The sequence below is a fragment of the Nannobrachium achirus genome (genome assembly GCF_963921795.1).
Source record: "Nannobrachium achirus genome assembly, chromosome: 6".
In the NCBI taxonomy this organism is placed as follows: domain Eukaryota; kingdom Metazoa; phylum Chordata; class Actinopteri; order Myctophiformes; family Myctophidae; genus Nannobrachium; species Nannobrachium achirus.
This window is the reverse complement of record NC_137815.1, coordinates 35,659,784-35,680,354: the sequence shown is the minus strand read 5'-3', so window position 1 is coordinate 35,680,354 and position 20,571 is coordinate 35,659,784. Positions and strand designations below refer to the sequence as shown.

Sequence of the window (20,571 nt, the reverse complement as noted above, 5' to 3'; positions counted from 1 at the left end):
TAGCATCATTTTGTTCTGTTGGGTGCAAACTACGACTCGCATACGCGATAACTCGTTCCTTCCCATCTTGGATTTGGGCTAGCACTGCACCCAACCCCCGGTTGCTCGCATCCGTATATACCACAAAAGGTTCCTCATAGTCAGCATAGGCCAACACCGGAGCTTGGGTGAGGGCACCTTTTAGCGCATCGAAAGCAGCTTGACATTCTGCCGTCCATATAATCGGTTTCTGTGAGGACTTGTTATCAACGGGGACCCCAATTAAGAGATTATTCAGTGGACGGGCTATAGCAGCGAATGATTCTACAAAACGGCGGTAATAGCCTGCAAGACCCAGAAATGCACGAACCTCCCGCACCGTGGTTGGAATTGGCCACCCTCGCACCGCCACTAACTTGTCTGGGTCGGGGCGCACTCCCTCCCGGTCCACCACATGCCCCAAGAACTGCACTTCACGTTGTAACAGTTTACATTTATCAAGGCGCAGTTTCAGTCCGTGCTTCCATAGTCGCTGGAACACCCGATCCAGCTGCTGTAGATGAGAACAGAAGTCAGGGGAGTAGATAATAATATCGTCCAAATAAACTAATAAAGACTCAGCTACTTGTCCACTTAAACAGTGCTGCATGAGTCTCTGGAACGTAGCAGGCGCATTACACAGCCCGAAGGGCATTCGTTTGAATTCAAACAGACCCAGTGGGGTCGTAAAGGCAGTCTTTTCTTGATCACGTGGATCCATGCCTACTTGCCAATACCCACTGGCCAAATCAAGAGTCGAGAACCACTGTGCTTTAGTCAAACTGGTCAATGTTTCTTCAATACGAGGTAAAGGGAACGCGTCTTTATGGGTAACTGCATTCAACTTACGGTAGTCCACGCAGAACCTCCAGCTGCCGTCCTTCTTCTTAACCAGCACAATCGGTGCGGCCCACGGACTACAGCTCTCCGCGATGACTCCTTTCGCCAACATGTCACCTAACAAGGCCTTCATTTCTTTGTACATGGAGGGCGGCAGTGGCCTGTGTCGCTCACGAATGGGTGCGGCGCCCGCTGTGTGGATTTGGTGTTGCACGGCGTCCGTCCGCCCGAAATCTTCATCGTGTACAGCAAACACCTTTTCCCATCTCAGCAACATGGACTGCAGTCCCTCTTTCTCTCCCTCGGGCAGGTCAGTGCGATCAGCCAGCCCACCGAGTTCTTGGGATAGGGTGCGCACGGGTCCGTCTTCCGCAGCGCTCACCAGGGCAACATCCACCAGGCCATCAGCGGACATGGACAGGCTCAGATCTTGACTTCCCCGAACATCAGCATCATGCACAGGGTACAGTTTCCCCAACTTCTGATAGCGCCTCACCGTCAGGCTATAAGGAAAGGGGTTACAGAGACGAATAGGGACCCGCCCGCCCCGTACCGTAACCAAGGCGCGCGCCAACCCCAATTCCTTCATGTCTGGTAGCGCCTCGACCAGAGCCTCAAAGTCAGTTCCTCCCGGTCCCCGACGTGTGCGTCCCCATACAACCATTTCACTGCGGGCGGGGACCCGAATCCTTTGGCGACTGACGGGCCACACATAACCCAAAGACCCGTCATCATTAGTCACAGCCTCAACTCTTTTACAGGCAGCGAATGCGTCTCGCCACAACGCGTTCGCTTGACGCGGGGGAAACGCAACCCTCCCAGGCCATTTAAACAGTGTACGCCAGCATGCACTCACTACGTTCATGCCAATAATCAAGGGCTGCGTACAGTGTTCATCTTTAACAATTACGACCCCTCGCCCTGGAACTTGCACTCCCTCTAGCTCCAAATCAAATACCGCATAACTAGTGTACGGTATGTCAAGGCCATTTGCTGCTCTTAATTTAAACACAAGTGGCCCTGCACCTAAATCAGTTTGAGAGAAGTGTTCTTCAAATAAGCTCTGTTGCATTAAAGTGACTTGGGACCCCGTATCAAGCAACCCTTTTAAGTGAACGCCTCCCATCTTTACTTTAATCATGGGGCATTGCCCGATAAATGCATCATTGGCCCGAGTATGTGTCACAGATAAGGGGACTCCTGTTGCCTGGACCTCGGCAACAGGACGATTTAGTTTAACGACGGCTGATTAGTAGTGCACCATCTAGCTATATGTCCTGACCGTTTGCATTGACGGCATATGGGCCTCCCCTCCCCATCCCATTCATATCTCTGAGGTGGCGCGTACCGGCGCGCAGGTGGCACATAGGACGCCTCAGACGGCGGTGGTTGGGGACGCACAGCAGGAGCGGCAGCCTGGATGAGCGGTCGGAGTTCACTCATCAACTCTTTCGTCATACCGTGCAACTGCGTCTTGACATCCTCCATTATTTCTCGCTTCAGCTCATCTCTCCACGCAGAGGTCTGTGGTGGCACAGGGACAGTTACGGGGTTAATAGCATGACAAGCGATTTCAGTAGCTGGCGTACCTCCATGTTCCGTGTCCAACGTCAAGGCCTCCTGTCGCAGCGCGGCGAAGTCTTCGTCAGGGTGGCGTCGAGCATATATTCTCAGTGCTTGACCAAGTGGGCCCTCAGTTAACCCCATAAGAAACTGGTCTTTCAAGACGGCCTCGGAGGGGGCTGTAGTCGCATCATAACGCCGCAACCCACAAAATAATTCTCTAAGTCTCAGAATAAAGGCACTGACACTCTCTCCAGGGCGCTGTGCGCAACTATAAAATTGTGAGCGTACCTTTGCAACAGGGATTGTTTCCTTGTACACGTTATCTAGATGAGCAAAGATTTTGGCCACAGTATCTCGATCCCCCTCATCCAACACATTAACTTGCCGTCTAGCTTCATCAGTCAAGGTTTGTAATAGAATGGCAACCTTTTTAGCCTCATTAACATCTTGCGTCCCCAATAGCCCTTTAATCTGTACTTTCCATTCCCTATACTTAAGTTCACCCTCTGTACCTCCAAACGTGGGCAGCCACGGGGCGCCCGGATACACCGGCATCATCATCATATTAACAAGTTCACAATTACACACTTATTCACTCTCTCCTCTATATTGCTCTGTGTCCGATCCTGCCGCTACAAACGCCAATTTATGTAAGGGTGGCCCAACTCACATTAACCGCCAGTGTTTAAACTGGTACCTTTGTCATTACCTTGTTACTGAATTTGCCAATAAATAATTGTAAATACACCTTTTTGGTTTGTTGTATATTATTAAGTATTATCATTAGCAGATTGTATAATTATAAGTTTCCGACAACGCCACCTCGTTTAAAGAGGAAAATAAGTGCACAAAAGGCACAACCTTTAGGGACACACAAGTTCGTTTACGGAACACCAGAGCAATATAAATCATGAGGAGAGAATGACCAGGACGACAGTTTAGAAAAGTATAACAATCTTTATTACTAGGTTACAGCGGCCTCTATCACGCCAAAAACACAATAATAAAATAAAAGGGAACCCTAAAATCCTACGGCGCCAACTAACTAAAAACTAAAAATAAGAGCACTGTCAACAATAAAACATTAATTCAAACCCCCCTTCTTTCTCTTATCGTAACGTTCTTGGTGACAATTAAAGTGCACTTAGTTTATGGTACCGGCTCGTTAAGGCCTCAAATCGTAATAGTATAATAATTACGATAATTAATTATAATGCAAGGAGCGCAGATTTAAGGACGAATAAATGTTATATAACTAAGCAGATATGAAATAATAGGCAGAGTATCGTTTCAGCAGGTGGGAATAGTGACTTCTACAGCAGGTGGGATGGCACACACAGCGGCGCACAGCTCATCTTTGGTCATCTACGTCTTTAGTCCACCGTTCTGTGAATACAAAGAATACGCCAGTATCCTTGTCGTGACGACTATACAGCTCAACTCTAGGCCAGTGACTTTAGTGACAGTGGTGTACAGGATTGGATACTCACACGCAGGCAGGCTTGTGACCTGCCGCTGCGAATAGTTCGCACGACACCACAGTAGTCACAACGACCCCTCTCGTTAGCCGGGTAGCCGGTTCGGCTCGTCAGGACCCTCTCGCTCGTCTCTGGATGGCCGGACCCTGCCTGGTACCGCTGACACCCGGATCACCGTCTGGAATCCGCTGGGTTTGTAAGGTAAAGCGCTACTCGGTCCTAGCACTTTAGTTCAATAAGGTTCAGTTCAGTTACTGCCTGGCTCGGCCTGTGCCTGTCTCTCTGCTCATCACAGCCGGCCACCTGAGTCACTTCCCTCAGCCTGCTCCACACACACGTCTGCGCCCCTTGCTTGTCAACCTAGACTGAGCCTGGCGTTCCTCTTAAAGGGCCGCCTCCCACTCTGCCAGCCGCCCATTGGCTGGTCATGACGTCAGTCCCCCATACATTGGCCAGCACCGGCGTCTAGTTATCCTATCAGTTCGCAGTCAGACTCACACATGGAAAGAGAGGAGGTTGTTAGAGGGAGACAGCAATATAGCATTATCACAACGAAACATATTAGAGAAATTATACAAAACATGCTCAAACAAAAGGAAATAATTGTAAAAACAAACAATTATTAAAGAAAATAAAAAATAAAAAGGATAACGCTACTTCCACCCCCTCACATAAGTTTGTAACAATCTGGTATTATGGTCCAGTGTTGCCAGAGTTTGCGAGAGAAATAAGCAACCAGTTCTATGAAAACAGGCCCTAAAGAAGCGACTAGGCTACGACTATTAAAAAAAATATGTATACAAATCTAGTTTTGTTTTCGAGTTTGCATTGCATGTTCTCCCGTGTCTCAAAGGTAGGTATCCTCACAAAAAACATGCAGTAATCCCGGCCGACTGGGGCGCCTGATGGAAGGGAACTGGTTGGAATAACGTGTTCCTTCCACGCACTTCGTCCAACCGGGTAATCTCCCCCCATCAGGTGAAAAGAAGCAGCTTGGACTCCTCGTGCTTAGAAGGAAGCATGAGGTCAGTCCGTTGCTCTCCCCAGGTTGGCAGAGGGAGTGTAGCGCCCAGGATTACGTTAGATAATTGACACCGGGTGAAAAATAACTAGGGGGAAAAACACAACACATCTTGTATGTAAATTATGACATTTTATGACATTTTCATGTCATAATTTGACATGGAAATGTTTGAGGACGACTGGTTTAAACAACATTAGGAAACAAGCCCAAATAAGAATATAAATGGAGCATTTATATAGCGGTTTTATAAATAAAAAATACTAATAATTATGTAGTAACGCTGGTACGGTACCTTTCAGGATGTGTGGGAGAACAGCTTGTACCCTGGCTCCTGACGAGGTGAGTCGGGCCTCCAGGTACAGGGACCGGGGTGGACAGCGCCGACAGCCCAGATGGAGAGACGGAGACGCAGACAAATACCGGCCTTCTTACAACAAGAGTCCCCAGTCCATGAGCCCCGTCCTCTTGTCCCAGAAGCATTTTGATAAGGTGAACAACAACATAATGTATTTTCCTTTTGTTTCGTAGCAAAGTTCTAAAGGGGAGTGCTAACAGTAAAACGTGTTTCTTGTGTGTTCAGAATGCACCCGGAGATGAGTGCGTGCTGGCGGCGATGCGTTGGGGCCTCATACCCTCATGGTTCAGGGAGAAGGACCCGAGCAAGATGCAGTACAGCACCACCAACTGCCGCAGGGAGGGCCTGTTGGAGAAGAAGTCTTTCAAGGTACATGGTGCAGGGTTCCCACGGTCATGAAATTCATGGAAATATTTTGAAATTAGAAGAATATTTTTCCAGTACTGGAAAAGTTTTGGAATTTATCAAGGGTCCTGGAAGGTCCTGGAAAAAATATCTATGCATTGTCTTTGGTTATTGATTTTGTTAATACCTCTGACATTTCAAATTAAACATGGGCCAAATTGTCAAATATATAGAGGCAGAAATTGTGAAAATTTCTGCCTCGAGGCGTTGTGAGCATGCGAGGCGTTGTGAGCATGTAGATCTGCTATTTTCACAATAGAACCGTGTTACACAAAATTCCTCAACTCTTAGTGCTCGTCAGGGTGCTGGGTCCCCAGTTAAAACATGATTGTTTCGGGGGTCACGGCCTGAAAAGGTTGAGAACCACTGGCATACACTACCTGTCTTTGGGCATTGCGCATAGGAGTAAGCAACCTGTTATTGAGCTGAATTATTGTTATTTAGTCCTGGAAATTGGGTTAAATATTCTGGAAAAGTTTTGGAAATTAATTGGTAAAAATGTGTGGGAACCCTGGTGGTGTTTCATATCGTTTTTCGTCACAGAATTGCCTGGTCAGGGTGGGATAATGTCGGGTCTCTGCTCTACATGTAAAGTGTCTTGAGACAACATTTGTGATTTGTCACTTTAATAAAATGTAATTGAATACTACTTGGATCGTAAAGAAACTCCATTCCATTCTTAACCGCTTAAAACCCCAGCATCCGTATTCGGGGGAAAAACCTTCACAGCAAATAGCAGATCTACAAGCTCTCAACGCGCCACGTTGTGAGCTTGTAGATCGGCTATGAACACATTTTCTTTGCCATGCTTGTGTCCTCCTGTCTCCTGAACATCTTCACGTGTCTCCGAAGGACCCCCTGATTAGAGGACAGCGCTGTGTGATCCTTGCCGATGGCTTCTATGAATGGAGGAGACAGGAGAAAGAGAAGCAGCCCTTCTTTATCTACTTTCCACAGACTCAGGGTGGTAGTGAGGCAACGACACCATCAACACCCTGCACTTCAGAGGAGAAAGTGAAAGAGGTCAGCGCTTGATCTTTCACCTCGATCATGTGCATTGTTTACTGGCCATTTTTACAGCATTGCCCCTGTAGTGGCCAAGCCTTCTGGAAGAGTGTGTGTGTGTGTGTGTGTGTGTGTGTGTGTGTGTGTGTGTGTGTGTGTGTGTGTGTGTGTGTGTGTGTGTGTGTGTGTGTGTGTGTGTGTGTGTGTGTGTGTGTGTGTGTGTGTGTGTGTGTGTGTGTGTCATATTTTACTTACCAAAACATTAATACTGGAAGTCAAATCAATACCACGCCAGTATTAGAAGAACCTGTTTTTCTTATGTATGGGGTACACCATAGTTAGCCTGGTGGGCCATCTCACATACTGCGTTCACTCACTCATTCCTTTCCCAGTATGAGTGAGTGAACACAGTATGTGGGATGGCCCACCAGGCTACAACATAGTTGTTGCGGCGGCCAAATACAAATCATTTTGGGGGTCCTTGACAAGGAAAACGTTTGAGCACCACTATACAGTAACATACGTTTTTCAGAAAACTGATTTAGGAGGCATTTATTTTGTAGAATATAAACAATTGCCTCTATTTTGGTTAGGAGGACAAAGAGACTGATGAGTGGAATGGGTGGAGACTGCTGACGATGGCTGGACTGTTTGACTGCTGGACACCACCGGAGGGTGGGGAGCCCCTTTATACCTACAGTGTCATCACTGTGGACGCCTCTCCTAATCTACAGGGCATCCATGACAGGTAAGGCTGCGTGATGATAAACCATCATGTTCTCCCCTTTTGTGTGTATGAAGCCCTGATGCTGACTGTTAACGTTTTAGGATGCCAGCTATCCTGGATGGAGAGGAAGAGGTGAAGAGATGGCTGGACTTTGGGGAGGTGAAGTCTTTGGATGCCTTGAAATTGCTCCACTCGAAGAACATTTTGACCTACCACCCTGTCTCGTCATTCGTCAACAACTCGCGCAACAACTCTCCAGAGTGTCTGCAGCCGGTGGATCTTCAAAAGAAAAAGGTGACGTAATTCAATTACATCCGCCAGTGGAGTTGGTTAGGAGTTATGTTTTTTTTTCTTCACCCCACTCCATTCAGTCTGTATTTTTCTGTTAGCAGGGTAGCTGCAAATATGATCAGATTAGCAGGAAACATTCCTGATAGTTTGGTTATTAATGGGAAAGGGAAAACTGATGACAGTTGCACATTGATTGCCCAAAAGGTCATGGCCTTCTCTTGAAAATTATAACTTCCAAAAAGGTTTTTCCCTACTTAGGGCATGCCATTATAGAGAAAATGTAAAAAAGAAATGCCTACCTACAAATTCACATAGCATCGCAAAGTGACACGATGTAATGTGACCTTGTATTTTTTTTATAGACAAAGTATAAAATACTTCAAATAGGGTTTAAGGGGTTTACTCTCTGGCATGCAGAAATGTCTTTATCTTGACATAGCGTGGGGGTATGAGTGCGATCTTTCTAGTTGATACTGTATGTATTTGATCAGTTTGTACAATGCCATCATTTTCTGATTATTTGAAAGGGCTTCGCTGACAAATATGCACATTATTCTCTTAGGAACCCAAGCCCACAGCCAGCAGTAAGATGGTGATGAGTTGGCTGAAAAGCAGCACCCCATCCAAGAGGAAAGAACCAGAGACATGTGACCATAAAGAAGAACAAACCAAGCCAGAGAGACAGCCTAAATCTCCAGGGCCTCTTGAACAGTGGCTCCAGGGTAAAAAACCCAAAACCAACTGAAAGATTTATAGACTGGGACTGAAAACCTGATATAAAGCATTGATATAATAATATCAATCTTCATTCATGCATTCATTCTTTGTGTAAAAGCCTCATTGCTCAAAATGTCATGTTGTTGAAGGAGCTTTACATTTAGCTTTTTTTGTATATTATTTTATTTTGGAAGTTATAATAGTTATATTTTACTATTTGAGTTACACTACCTCAAGTTAATGTTCTAGTTGTTTTACTACATACAGTGCATGCAATAACTACTAACTACATGCAGTATACAGTACAATGTAGTTACATGTTAATTGACATTTTGGATTCAATGTTCAGTTTCATCTGACAAGATTTACCAATGCATTTGAACAATACAAATAATAGGGTCGTATTCTCATCAGTAATCGGTTTAATTTACTAATGATATTGTTACTTTGTGATGATTTCTAACCAGAAGTGTGTGGATTTAGCCACATACAATGCTTGTGAAATGTGAAGGGCTGTCCACACCACAAACTATACAGTAACGATAATGAGTTATACTGATGAACGTTATCTTCTTGTAAACATGGCATGTAAATTCGGATGGATGTTGATTGGCTGTCATGTGTTTACATGGTTCATTAAAGGACCACAATGGATCTCCTTTCCATCGAGATTCTCTGCATTCTGTTAAGTACTGCTGTCAAGGTCAAGATCGACCTGAGCAATATGATGTGAAAGCTAATTTACCAATGTATATTTCACTGTGTAAAAAATATATATATTTCACTGTGTAAAAAAAAAAAGAACGGACAGAAACCGTTGCACAGGAGCAACTATGACTGGCATGCAAAAGGAACTCCTGGCTTTCTTGTGCATTTATCCTTTTGAATTCATTTTCAATTAAGTGCTCATTCATAGTTGTGGCATGGACCCCATCCATTTAAAAAAAAAAGAAATTAACATACATTTCCTAGACATACACATACGTTTCATAGTTCCAGTCTTCTGCCTTGAAGATACAGCAATAAATACACATTATACTTAAAAGATATTCAAGATAGTTTTATTACCCTTATTACTTGGAACGCAAAGACATTTTCAAACAATGTAGATGCTACGCATTTATCATAGTACTAATATGATGATGAATGCCAACACCCCCCCCCCCCCCTCACAAATTTTTTATGCTTCTTTCAGTTATGTATACTATTGTCCTATGATGCAATTCAAATTCTAAACATAATATACGAACAGACAGTAAAATATCTGATCAAAAAAGAAATAAGCACTTTAATTGTTTGCCAACGTAAGCAATTGGCAGAGACAAATACAGATTGACAACAAAGCTTTTTGCCATCCCCCCACGAAATGATTGAGAGGTTAGCAAATATACAAAGTCTTGCAATAAGTTGACAGTAAAAAGAGAAGTACTAATAGTCCTCAGTTATTTACGAGTGATATTTATACTTGAGAATAATCTGTCCCAAATGTTACCAGGTAGAATGACGTCCTGTCTTGATTTGTTTGGTTTGTTTCATCATTGATTCATTAGATTCTTTGTCGTTTTTGTGATAACAAAAGAACAGCTCGTTACAAGACAAAAACCTTCCTCCCTATTGAGAAAGAACAAACAACCGGAGATGTGGGGAGAGCATTTACATCAAGGAGCAGAGGTTTAAGTTCACACAATGTTCTTTCGCAGCTTTGAGCTATAACTGTGTTTATTGTGGCTCCAAAAAGAGATGGTTTAACAGACCATCGGTTTATTTTAGATGACAGCAAAGTGCAAGAAAGGCTCTGAATACACCCGACTGACTGACTTGTTATGGAATTTATTTCCACCCCATGAGCCAATTAACAAGAATCAGCAGGCAGCATATGAACAAGATCCCACACATGCACTTTCACACTGATACCAATTGCACATTCTGTTCCTTCACAACTTTCCTTCAGCACTGGATCTCTGGGACCAAACTGCTACGCTCCCAACTCCACCACAAAGTGGCATGACAAGTTTAGTTTGTACGTGTCGATGAGGCAAGACGATGCCATGGAAACAAGTAAGTGTTATACATGTGAGATTTCTTTCTTTTTTAAGCCACAAGCCCGATGAGTAAAAGGGGGGGCAGTGTTTCCTCTATATTCATGCAGCAGTGGTGGGCCAACAAAAATGCTTAATTTATAGTCTGTTGCACGATGGAATCACGCACCAGAAATAGCTACAATATCTACAAGCTCATAACACATTGTCAGTCTCGCAACATGTTGTAAGCTTTGTTTGATCAGCCATTTTCCAGGGAGCAACTCGGTCGCACAAGTATAAATCAGGCTTAAGAGAATTACCACCGCTGCAGATCAAAGTTTGATAAAAGAAAAAAAGAAAAGAGACTGTTAGTGTGTCTCACCTCCCCACACAAAATATAAACACGGAAAGATGCGTCGTAGAGTTTACTGCCGTTTATCATAATAATAAAGCACCCAAATCAACGCAGTGTTAAGAGAACCATACCTGGGTGCAACGCAGGAATGGACATGGAAACAAAACCACCACCGCCACAAAGAAACGTACACAGGAAAACACTGCAGAGTAATAAGCATCATAAAAGTAAATGCCATAACGTTTCCTCATCATGTTCTTTGGGCTAAGGTAGGGTTAGATTTGTTTGTTTTATTTTGTTGTTGTTTTTTTTAATAGAAAATGCGTTCTGTGTACATAAGGAGGTGAGTGCAGCATGTGTGTGTGGGTGTGTACTGTAGCAGTATACTCTAGGAGAGGAACGCTGCATGTATCTACAAAGGCCAGTGATAATATTGTTGGGCATCAGGGATCACACAGTGGGACGTGGGAAGGTAAAGGAGGGCATTATAGACAAGGCAGAGTTTAGGGGTAGTGAGAGAGCAGTGGAGTCACACCGCCGCCGGGTCGTCACAATGTTCTCAGCAGCTGCAGGTCTCTGCTGACGGTTTGGCTCGCTCGTTCCTGTCCAGCTTGATTGGCTCGGGGAACTCATTGTACAGCTCCACCTCGGTTTCCTGAACACAGACAGACACACAAGTGTAGGAGTGCGACACAAATATTTAATCAACGATCATCTCCATTTCCAATTCATCATTTCACAATAAACAAACATGAAAATCCTGAACTAGGGACCTCTAACCTAACAATGTGCAAAGCAGTAAATAAATAAAATAGTGTGAAGTGAGCAGTTCTATTTATAAGTTAATTTCATCAAGACAAGCGTCCCACCAAGCTTGGCAAATGTGACCCTGGATGTACAACAAACTTTGGACAAATTGATAAAGCCAGATGTTGGAGCTCAGCCACTTCCAGGAGCACCACTCAAAAAAGAAAGAGGCAGTAAAGAGTTGCCCATTATCAACAAGCTATCCGATCTACACAACAACATGCCCTTGAACTCTTGCTGGCCTCCCCAATTACCTGTTTAAGAGCGTTGCGTGCAATAGTCTGGAAGGCCTGCTCCACGTTGATTGCCTCCTTGGCGCTGGTCTCAAAGTAGGGGATGTTGTTCTTGCTCTGGCACCAAGCCTGTGCTCGTTTGGTTGTTACCTTGAAAACACAGAAAAGTGCAACGATGAGATGTTTTTTCTTAGAAATATCAGATAAATAATATGGTCTGCATTTCTATAGCAGCTTATACAAAGTGCTTTACAATGTGCTTTACATTCACCCATTCAGACACTGACAGTGGAGATGCAGCAATACAAGGTGCCAATCAGGAGGAGCAGCCAGGGGTTCAGGATAGTCTCGTCTCTTGCTCAGACACTTACTGTACATCAGGAAAAACCCAGGGATCGAACAGGGAACCTTTCAGTTCCCCAGACGGCCTCTCTCTCTCTACCTCCTGAGTCACTGCCGCCCCAGTATGCACATGAAATCACTATTATTATAGATTATTATTATTGTGGCTTTGTGGAGGGGCCTCGGGACATTAACCCGTCATGGGCCACTAGGGATTATGCATTACGAGAAGCAAGCTATTATAAAAGGATTCCAAGGCATTTCAACATGAACCCGGTGCCTTCAACTATGGAACATCTGGACTACCGCTCGATAATTTTCTTTGCGATTATGCTATCGATTACCCTTTTGATTAATTGAATAATCAATCATGAAATTGTATTTTATATTAACGGAATTTTATTTGTATAGCAAAACCTACACCTACTTAACCTGCCTGTTGGAAGAACTTAACCTGCCTGTTGGGTCTTCATTCTTAAATTGCTAAAGAAGGAGAACCAAGTCATGTATTCGCATTTATTGTAAGATAATGGAGAAACAAGATCTCATATTGAGAGTGACCAAATACATGATTCATGAACTGCAATCCAAAGAGGGAACAAGATATAAGACATGACATACTATACCAAGCCATCAACGCAGATTTATCTGTTCATCCAGTCTATACCAGCAGTACATTGAGGACTATTTGCGGATAACCTTTACACGGTTTCGGTTGTCCTCTCATAGACTGTGTGGGAAAGGGGAGGTGGAGTGGCATACCACCAGAGCAGCTTATTTGTCAATGTGAAACTGGTATACAAAACGAACAGCACATACTGGTGTGTCAGGCACTAACAAGAGGAACTTTCAGTGTGCTACATGCCTGCCTGTCACCTTTGGAGCAACAGAGAGCTCCTGTCGTATGAGTCAAGGGATTTTGTGTTGTGTATTGTATAGTTTTCGTTTATTGTTTGGACCCAATGTTTTATACAATTGTGTCAATAAAGTAACTAAGGGGAACACACACCGGTTGCGGACAGGCTGCGGACATTTTTCACAGCGCGGCAACACCTGGAAATAGAACAGTGGCGTGTCGAAGCGGCAGGCGAGGCCGATGCCGCCGGTGTGGGTATGTTCATTGGCCCTTTAATTAGATATTTTCAAAAGGATTTAATGACATGCCTAAAATAGGGATCGATTATTTAACCCACCTGTCTGTTCTCCAGGTCAATCTTGTTGCCCAGCACCACAAAGGGGAAGTTCTCTGGGTCCCGGGGGCTGGCCTGGATCAGGAACTCGTCCCTCCAGCTGTCTAGGGTTTTGAAGGTATTGGGTGCAGTCACGTCAAACACCAGCACACAGCAGTCTGCTCCGCGGTAGAACGCTACGCCTAAGGACTGGAACCTCTCCTGTCCAGCTGTGTCCCAAATCTGATAAAGTGGCAAAGAAGACAAGATGACCATTAGAAGACATAGTGATCCCATCACTCTACATTGTTCAGTTTACATAGTTTTGTTTAAATATTATACATCCTTCTCCATTAAAACTACCCTTTATTGCACTTTTAGGGCACAGCTTTTGGCCAAAAGACAAGAATGTAAAAATTGTCCTCTGTGACAATGTGTGAATGTGACATTAATTATTCCCCTCATACCTGCATTGTGACGAGTCTGTCATCCACCATGACTTCTTTTGTCAAGAAATCAGCGCCTATTGTGGCTTTGTACTGGTTGCTGAACTTTTTATTCACATACTGGTTCATCAACGAGGTCTTCCCAACTCTGGAGAAATTCAGAAAACAAGGTAAGAGTAAATAAAACATCAACGTGATAAATAACACTTAACAGGGATGCGCCAATATCATTTTTTGTGGCTGAGTCTGACTATTTCCCATCCATATCAGCCAATGTCAAATTTTGGCCTAAAGCTTGTTGATAGGCTATTTTCACTGCGCAACATGCTTATATACAACAGGGTTTCTCAAAGTGGGTGCCTTGACACAAGTCCAGGGTGCCGCAGAATACTGATAGTATTTGGAATTCATCAATATCACTTCAGTTTAACCACTTAGACCCTTTATAGTTAGTCAAATGGACCTGAGCTCTGTACTTGGTGAGCTCTTTTTCCATCTTCACCAAACCTCTTTGGTGCTAATAAAAGCTAAATCTGCTACATCCCCAATAGGGATGCTGGGGTTCAAGTGGTTAAACGTCAAGTATAAAGTTCTCCTCATGACATACTGTATCTAAGTGGGAAAGGTTTACATATTTACATACTGTAATATGACATTAATGTAAGGTTCCAAAAAATAACCTCGTCATTCAGGGGTGAATGAAAACATTATTTCTAGGGGTGCTCCGAGTCAAAAGACATGCAGACTTCGATGGAACCCAAATGACTGAACCTTCTTAAACGTTTTTCAGGCCAAGGACCCCTTAGCTGAGAGAGAGATGAAGCAGAGACCCCCCACTACATATTGAATAGAAATCTCTGAATAAATATTTTCTTACATTTAATTTTGCATTTACATTTAACCACTTAAACCGCCAATACTTGACCATAGACAATCTATAAACTCACAAGGTGCTGTGAGGCGCGCTGTTGATTAGCTATTGTTGATGAGCTTATTGATTAACTATTTTCTGCTAATATTCCCCCCACAATATGGATGCTAGGGTTCAAGTTATTAATGTTAAACAAATCACACACAGATTTGGCGGCCCCCTGTCATAACTCTGAAGACCCCCTGTTGAAGACCCCTGCTGTACATCCAATGTACGCACATAGTAGTGCACACGCAGTCTGCATTTCTTAGAGCACTCAAATCCTAACGATGCCATTTCCCATGGATGGTCAGTCAGTAGTACGCCCATAAACAGGTCCAGAGGTCCACGCAGAGACAAGAAATTACTACTGTGCGGCCGCAGACCTCTGCTCAAGGTCTGCTTTGGGTCCAAGGACTACAGTACCTCTCTACAATACATGGACCATGTTGATGTCTATGAACTGGGCTCTGGGCTCTCTCTAACTCTACCAGAACCGAAACAAAGACTCTTTGACAGCTGGCGTTGCGCAAGTAGGTCTCTCCTGCACCCTCTAAGTGAAATACTTAAAGCAGATATGTGAAAAATCTGGTTAGGCAATTAACGTGTCAAAATAGAGGGGTGAAACTTGCAATTCTGCGTTAAGGCATTTAGGTGTTATTTCCTTGAAAACAGAAACCGCGGGGCCCTATAGTATGCACTGCAGTTTGCACGATGGACCCTCACCCTACCGATGTTGGTGACCCACCCATTGCATTTCTCTAACGGCACCCTGTGGCATAGAATTGGGTGTAAGAAGTAGCATGGTCACTGGGGGGGACTAGCAGGACTTTTAGACTATTTTATGGTCCTTACACACTGCAAATACATGAGTTTATGGACAGATTTGATAACGTTTTGCTGTTGTTAAAATTAGGTCTGATTAATTATATTAACCAAGTCTTTTCTACATTTTGGGATTGCACCGTGCTCGACAAAAAACAATTCATCCTGGTGTATGACGATAAATTAAAATCTCTGCAGTATGATTGTGAGCGGTTTGTTACCACGATAAACGATAATGGTTATCATCCCATCCCTACTTCAGTGAAGTACTACTTTAATTTAAAGCATAGATCAGCCAACAGACATTTTGTCTTAGAATATATTGCTGCATTCACAGTTATACTTAGTACAACAAGACATCCTTGCTTCTGTTGCGTTATCTTAATCAATAAGCCTAATAAATGTGTTATTTTATAACAGAGGTTCTAAAACATTTTCAGGTGAATTGACACGCGTTTGGAGCTGTGGACCGCAATTTCTGTTTTTTTTTTTTCCACAATTAAACTATAGCTCATTTTGCTTGGATCCCCCCAGTAGAAATACCCCCTGGGGGTCCCTGGACCACACTTTGAGAAACAGCTTTAAAAAAAAAAAAGACTCAAGCATTGCTCTGCGTTGGTCAAGCAGTAAAAGAATCTATTCAACTGTCAAAAGCAGGGCAGGATCTCCTTACCCAGAGTCTCCAAGGATGATGACTTTAAGTAGTACTTTCTTCCTAGACGTCATCGTGTCTCAGCTGGGAAACAAAAAGCACACAAACTTCAATATTAGAAACACTTTGGTAGGGACACTCTCACTGAGCTGTGTGTGTGTGTGTGTGTGTGTGTGTGTGTGTGTGTGTGTGTGTGTGTGTGTGTGTGTGTGTGTGTGTGTGTGTGTGTGTGTGTGCTGTATATACGCATTTTGAAATACACTCAAAGATTTAAGCATGCAGCTCAGGGGCACAAACCACAAATCAGCACAGCACACAATGCCAACTTCCCTTTTAAGATGTTCCAGTATTTTAGCCTCAGCCACTATGAATGAAATCATATCTAGATTCTGTATCCCTTGTCCAGTGGTTCTCTCAACCTGTGGGTCCCTGTGTTTTTTTCCCTTTTCTGGGGGGGGGGGGGGGGGGTGGTCCCCAGATGACAGTGAAGTAACAATTTGAGAACTTTTAAAACCTTAAAAAACAACCTTTACGGCATCAAAGTAATCCCCAAACTGTACTATAAGAACTGGTCAAACATTGGCAAAATTGTCAAATAATATAAGAAAAGAGGAAAACATTGTGTAAATAGCTGATCTAAAAGCTCACCGCGCCACAGTTGTGAGCTTGTAGATCAGCTATTTCTACAATATTTATGTGTGGAACCCGAGTCAAACTAAAATGTATTGCCTCAACTCCTACATTCCAAGTGCTTATCACGGTGGGGGGTCCCCAGTTCAAATATGATTATTTTGGGGGGGGGGGGGGGGGGGGGGGGGGTCGCAGTCTGAAAAGGTTGAGAACCACTGCTCTAACCAACTGCTTGTGTAAGCTACATCACAATAAATTCCCTCTCTGCATTATCTTTACTGTAGTATACATTTACAGAAGTATATAATGTTCTAGTCATTTTAAGAGGAAAGTGAAAATGAACAGTCCCACCTCAGCCTTTGTTAAACTTTAACTAAACTAGCCCTTACCCGTTCAAAGATATGAGCTCCAAAATGATGTGCAGTGTGTGGGTTATGGGATGTGCACTGTGCACACAGTATATGAGGGATGGAAAGTAACTTTAACTGGTGCTTGCATGATAATATGTAGGAGCATCAATGTAAGAAATACCCGTTTCGTTTAATGGCTCCCCCCCCCCATCCCCCCCACCCACCCGCCTGCGCACACACCCGCCTGCCTGCACACACACACACACACACACACACACACACACACACACACACACACACACACACACACACACACACACACACACACACACACACACACACACACACACACACACACACAGAGAGCTGGTTAAACATGTTGCCTCATGCACACACACACACACACACACACACACACAGAGAGCTGGTTAAACATGTTGCCTCATGCTAGATGCAGAATAGATGTGCCTCATGCTAGATGCAGAATAGATAGTAGATACACCATAAAAATGCTAATATACAGTATATGATTTGTGAAAGTGACAAACGGGCTTCACAGTTATGTTAGGTGTGTTCATATGCTAATGGTGATGCGATTTCAGATCAATTGCTCCAGCCACTGAGGAGAAACGCTGTTTCAGACAGACAGACAGACAGACAGACAGACAGACAGACAGACAGACAGACAGACAGACAGACACTCACTCACTCACTCAGACATTCGCAAAATTATAGTATAGATGTACACTGAATATAGACATGTGATGTAGAGCTCCCGTCCTCTCTTTCCCCCCTCCCCAAATATACATATAAATATCTCATTGCTTTTGGATTGACCTACATTCTTTACACAAAGCTGCAGTGCAGGGGTCTAGAAAACAATCTCTGAATTTGGCCTGTCACCTTATGTACACTCTCCATAGTGCCGCCCCTCCCCCCCCGGGCTTCTATTAAAGTACAGTATGTGTTTTGTCTTCCGACAAAGTAACCACGTCCCGAGTCCGGCTCCCTTTTAAGTCTCTCGTTTTAAATGGTATCCAAGTCCTCATCAGAGCAAAGTATTCCACAGAAGAAAATCACATGTCAATAATTACTACTAGGCTTTCACAGCATGTGTGTGTGTGTGTGTGTGTGTGTGTGTGTGTGTGTGTGTGTGTGTGTGTGTGTGTGTGTGTGTGTACTGCATAACTGGCAGAGTTGTGAATCTTTGTTAGGATACAGAATCACAGGAAGCTTTTGAACAGAGAAGGGCCACAATCAAAGATGTACTAGACTAAGTTAAGGGGCAGAGAGCGTAGCCTACTTTATTATCTCTGCTCAACTATAAATCAACATGCAGCACATCAAGTGACAAATTAAACTAAAACCAACCTAAAGTCTTAGTACATTTTTTTAAAACCACACAACATATGTACAGTACTTATATAAGCTAATAATCATAAGAGAATTGCATTCAAAAGTTTAATTTTGAATTGAAAATGGAAATTTGGTATGCACATTGGCAGGGGGCTTTGTTTAATTTAAATATTTTTGGTACATAATTAGGTATCACCACATGCAGTACCACACCATATAATTCCAATGGAGAGTAGAAGGGTGAAACTGATGTAGGAATAAAGCCCATGCATTGTCAAGATTATCTAAATAACAAAACAATGCACCATCCACAAGCTTTCCATTTCGATTTAGAAAATAAATGTGTCTGCTTGCTTTAAAAAGCCATGACATGTTAAATGTTTGCCGTAAAGTTGGTGCAATATTCATTTAAATCATGAAAATAAATTCTCACCCAACTGTATGATTGTATGGAACAAAGTCCACCTGTTCTGTGCCTATATCATGTATTGTCATCTCATTTACATTTTCTTCTCCTTTACAGGTGACATCATTAGAGAGAGCCATTGTGTTAAGAAATGATTAAAGGCTCACAACAACAACAACACCTGGAGCTGCCTGGGTTCTAACTAATACCACTATACTAGTTTGCTCTGTTTATAACAGCTTAGCTGGCACACCATCTGATTCCGAACAAACAAAAAACATGTCTTCTTCGATGTGGCAATCTGACACGGAGAAAGACCAGTAGTATCCCAGTAACCAGCAGCACCCATAATAATCTGCAACCCATGACATTGTGTCATGGACTTGATCACATGGTTATAAGACATAGGACCAAGGGAACAACCATGACTTGGCAAGCATGATTTAGCATGGCTAATGTTGTAGCCCCCGCATCGACATGGTTTATATCGATGTCATATCATAGCGATGGATAAAACGAGCCTTAAATCTCTTAACAGTGAAGGCATGTCTCTGTTCGTTAATTAACTGTAGACTGATTTAAAAAAACGCAAATCATACATCTGCTCTGCTGTAAAGAAGACTGAGCTAACGGTACACATTATGTGAGCAGCATAATTTTAAACATACACAAGACACCAATGTACCAAAGTGATAAACATTCAGTGATTACATAAAATACACAATCCGATCCATGGCAAATTATCACACGTATCAAATGCCCACTGGCGTCTGGCGTGACACTGACACTTTCCCCCCAGCATTACAAAAAAAAAAAAGACACAAGCTAACGCTTAATAGGTGAAACTGTGTCTTATAATGTTGAGTTGAACGTCATCTAACATTGTTAAAACAAAACGGGCTTATCTGTTAGCGACAGACAAAGCAAACACAAACCTGGACGATGATCCTGTTGAGTTGTTGTTGTTGGAGAGGGGGAAGAAAAAACACCCCAAGTGGACTTTCCCTCTGGGCTTGAGATTGGATGTTGTAGCTAACACGTTAGCCTGTTAGCTTAACTAACTAGCCAAGTTCAATGTCTGCCTGCCCGGGGGAGGAAAACAACACGCATATAATAAAACACTACGAGACGAAACTATTCTAAGCTAGCTATGCCTAGCAGCTAATGTCAGCTATCGCAAGCGACGCCGTTTTCCTTTCGTTTTAAAATACAGCGATTTGGTAGGGGGTTGGTTTCGCCTTGTTCCGCTAAAAGCTATCGACGCTGCGTTAACGCTAGCCTTTTTCTCTCTGCTGCTGTGCTAACGTGCTAAAAAATAAAAGCTAGCTTCTACTTCACTTCCTCCAAAACAACCCTCTGTTCTGTCACTAATGTCCAACGTCACCAGAGGACACGCCCTAGTCTGGCGTGTCAAACTCAACTAGCCCACTGGAAAATAAAATAAAATAAAATAAAATAAAGTAGTATAGTCCCTAAATTTAATTTGTGTGTAAAACTTTATGCCAGCAATGGTAAACCTGTAAACCTGTTTTTTTTTGTTAACCTTTTAAGAGAAGTTATCTGGGTTGTAAGGCCAGATATCTTGGACAAAATAATTTCCAACCAGACAGGATTGTCATGCTTTACTTGACACATCACAATAT

At 43.3% G+C, this 20,571-nt stretch overlaps 2 protein-coding genes across 2 annotated transcripts; one reads left to right on the top strand and one right to left on the bottom strand.

The window, feature by feature from the left end:
* Positions 1-5,226: 5,226 nt before the first annotated feature.
* hmces (5-hydroxymethylcytosine binding, ES cell specific) lies at positions 5,227-8,454 on the top strand (the record flags this gene model as incomplete). The annotated part of the gene is made up of 6 exons (XM_080728178.1): positions 5,227-5,415; positions 5,507-5,650; positions 6,539-6,709; positions 7,285-7,439; positions 7,520-7,712; positions 8,272-8,454. 6 exons carry the CDS (start codon positions 5,227-5,229, stop codon positions 8,452-8,454), a joined length of 1,035 nt encoding a protein of 344 aa, XP_080584304.1.
* A 1,142-nt stretch (positions 8,455-9,596) lies between these two features.
* Positions 9,597-20,261, bottom strand: rab7a (RAB7a, member RAS oncogene family). The gene is made up of 6 exons (XM_080729152.1): positions 19,864-20,261; positions 16,208-16,270; positions 13,821-13,947; positions 13,378-13,596; positions 11,864-11,992; positions 9,597-11,457 (listed from the first exon to the last, which is right to left on the bottom strand). The coding sequence occupies exons 2-6, from the start codon at positions 16,258-16,260 to the stop codon at positions 11,362-11,364; spliced, it is 624 nt and encodes a 207-aa protein (XP_080585278.1). The 5' UTR covers positions 16,261-16,270; positions 19,864-20,261; the 3' UTR covers positions 9,597-11,361.
* Positions 20,262-20,571: the final 310 nt, after the last annotated feature.

Coding starts and splice junctions, on each gene's coding strand:
- rab7a (XM_080729152.1), bottom strand. CDS start 16,260: ATGACGTCTAGGAAGAAAGTACTACTTAAAGTCATCATCCTTGGAGAC. Junction 13,948..16,207: donor ATCATCCTTGGAGACTCTGG/GTAAGGAGATCC, acceptor GAATTTCTCCAG/AGTTGGGAAGACCTCGTTGA. Junction 11,993..13,377: donor TTGACCTGGAGAACAGACAG/GTGGGTTAAATA, acceptor TGTGTTTTCAAG/GTAACAACCAAACGAGCACA.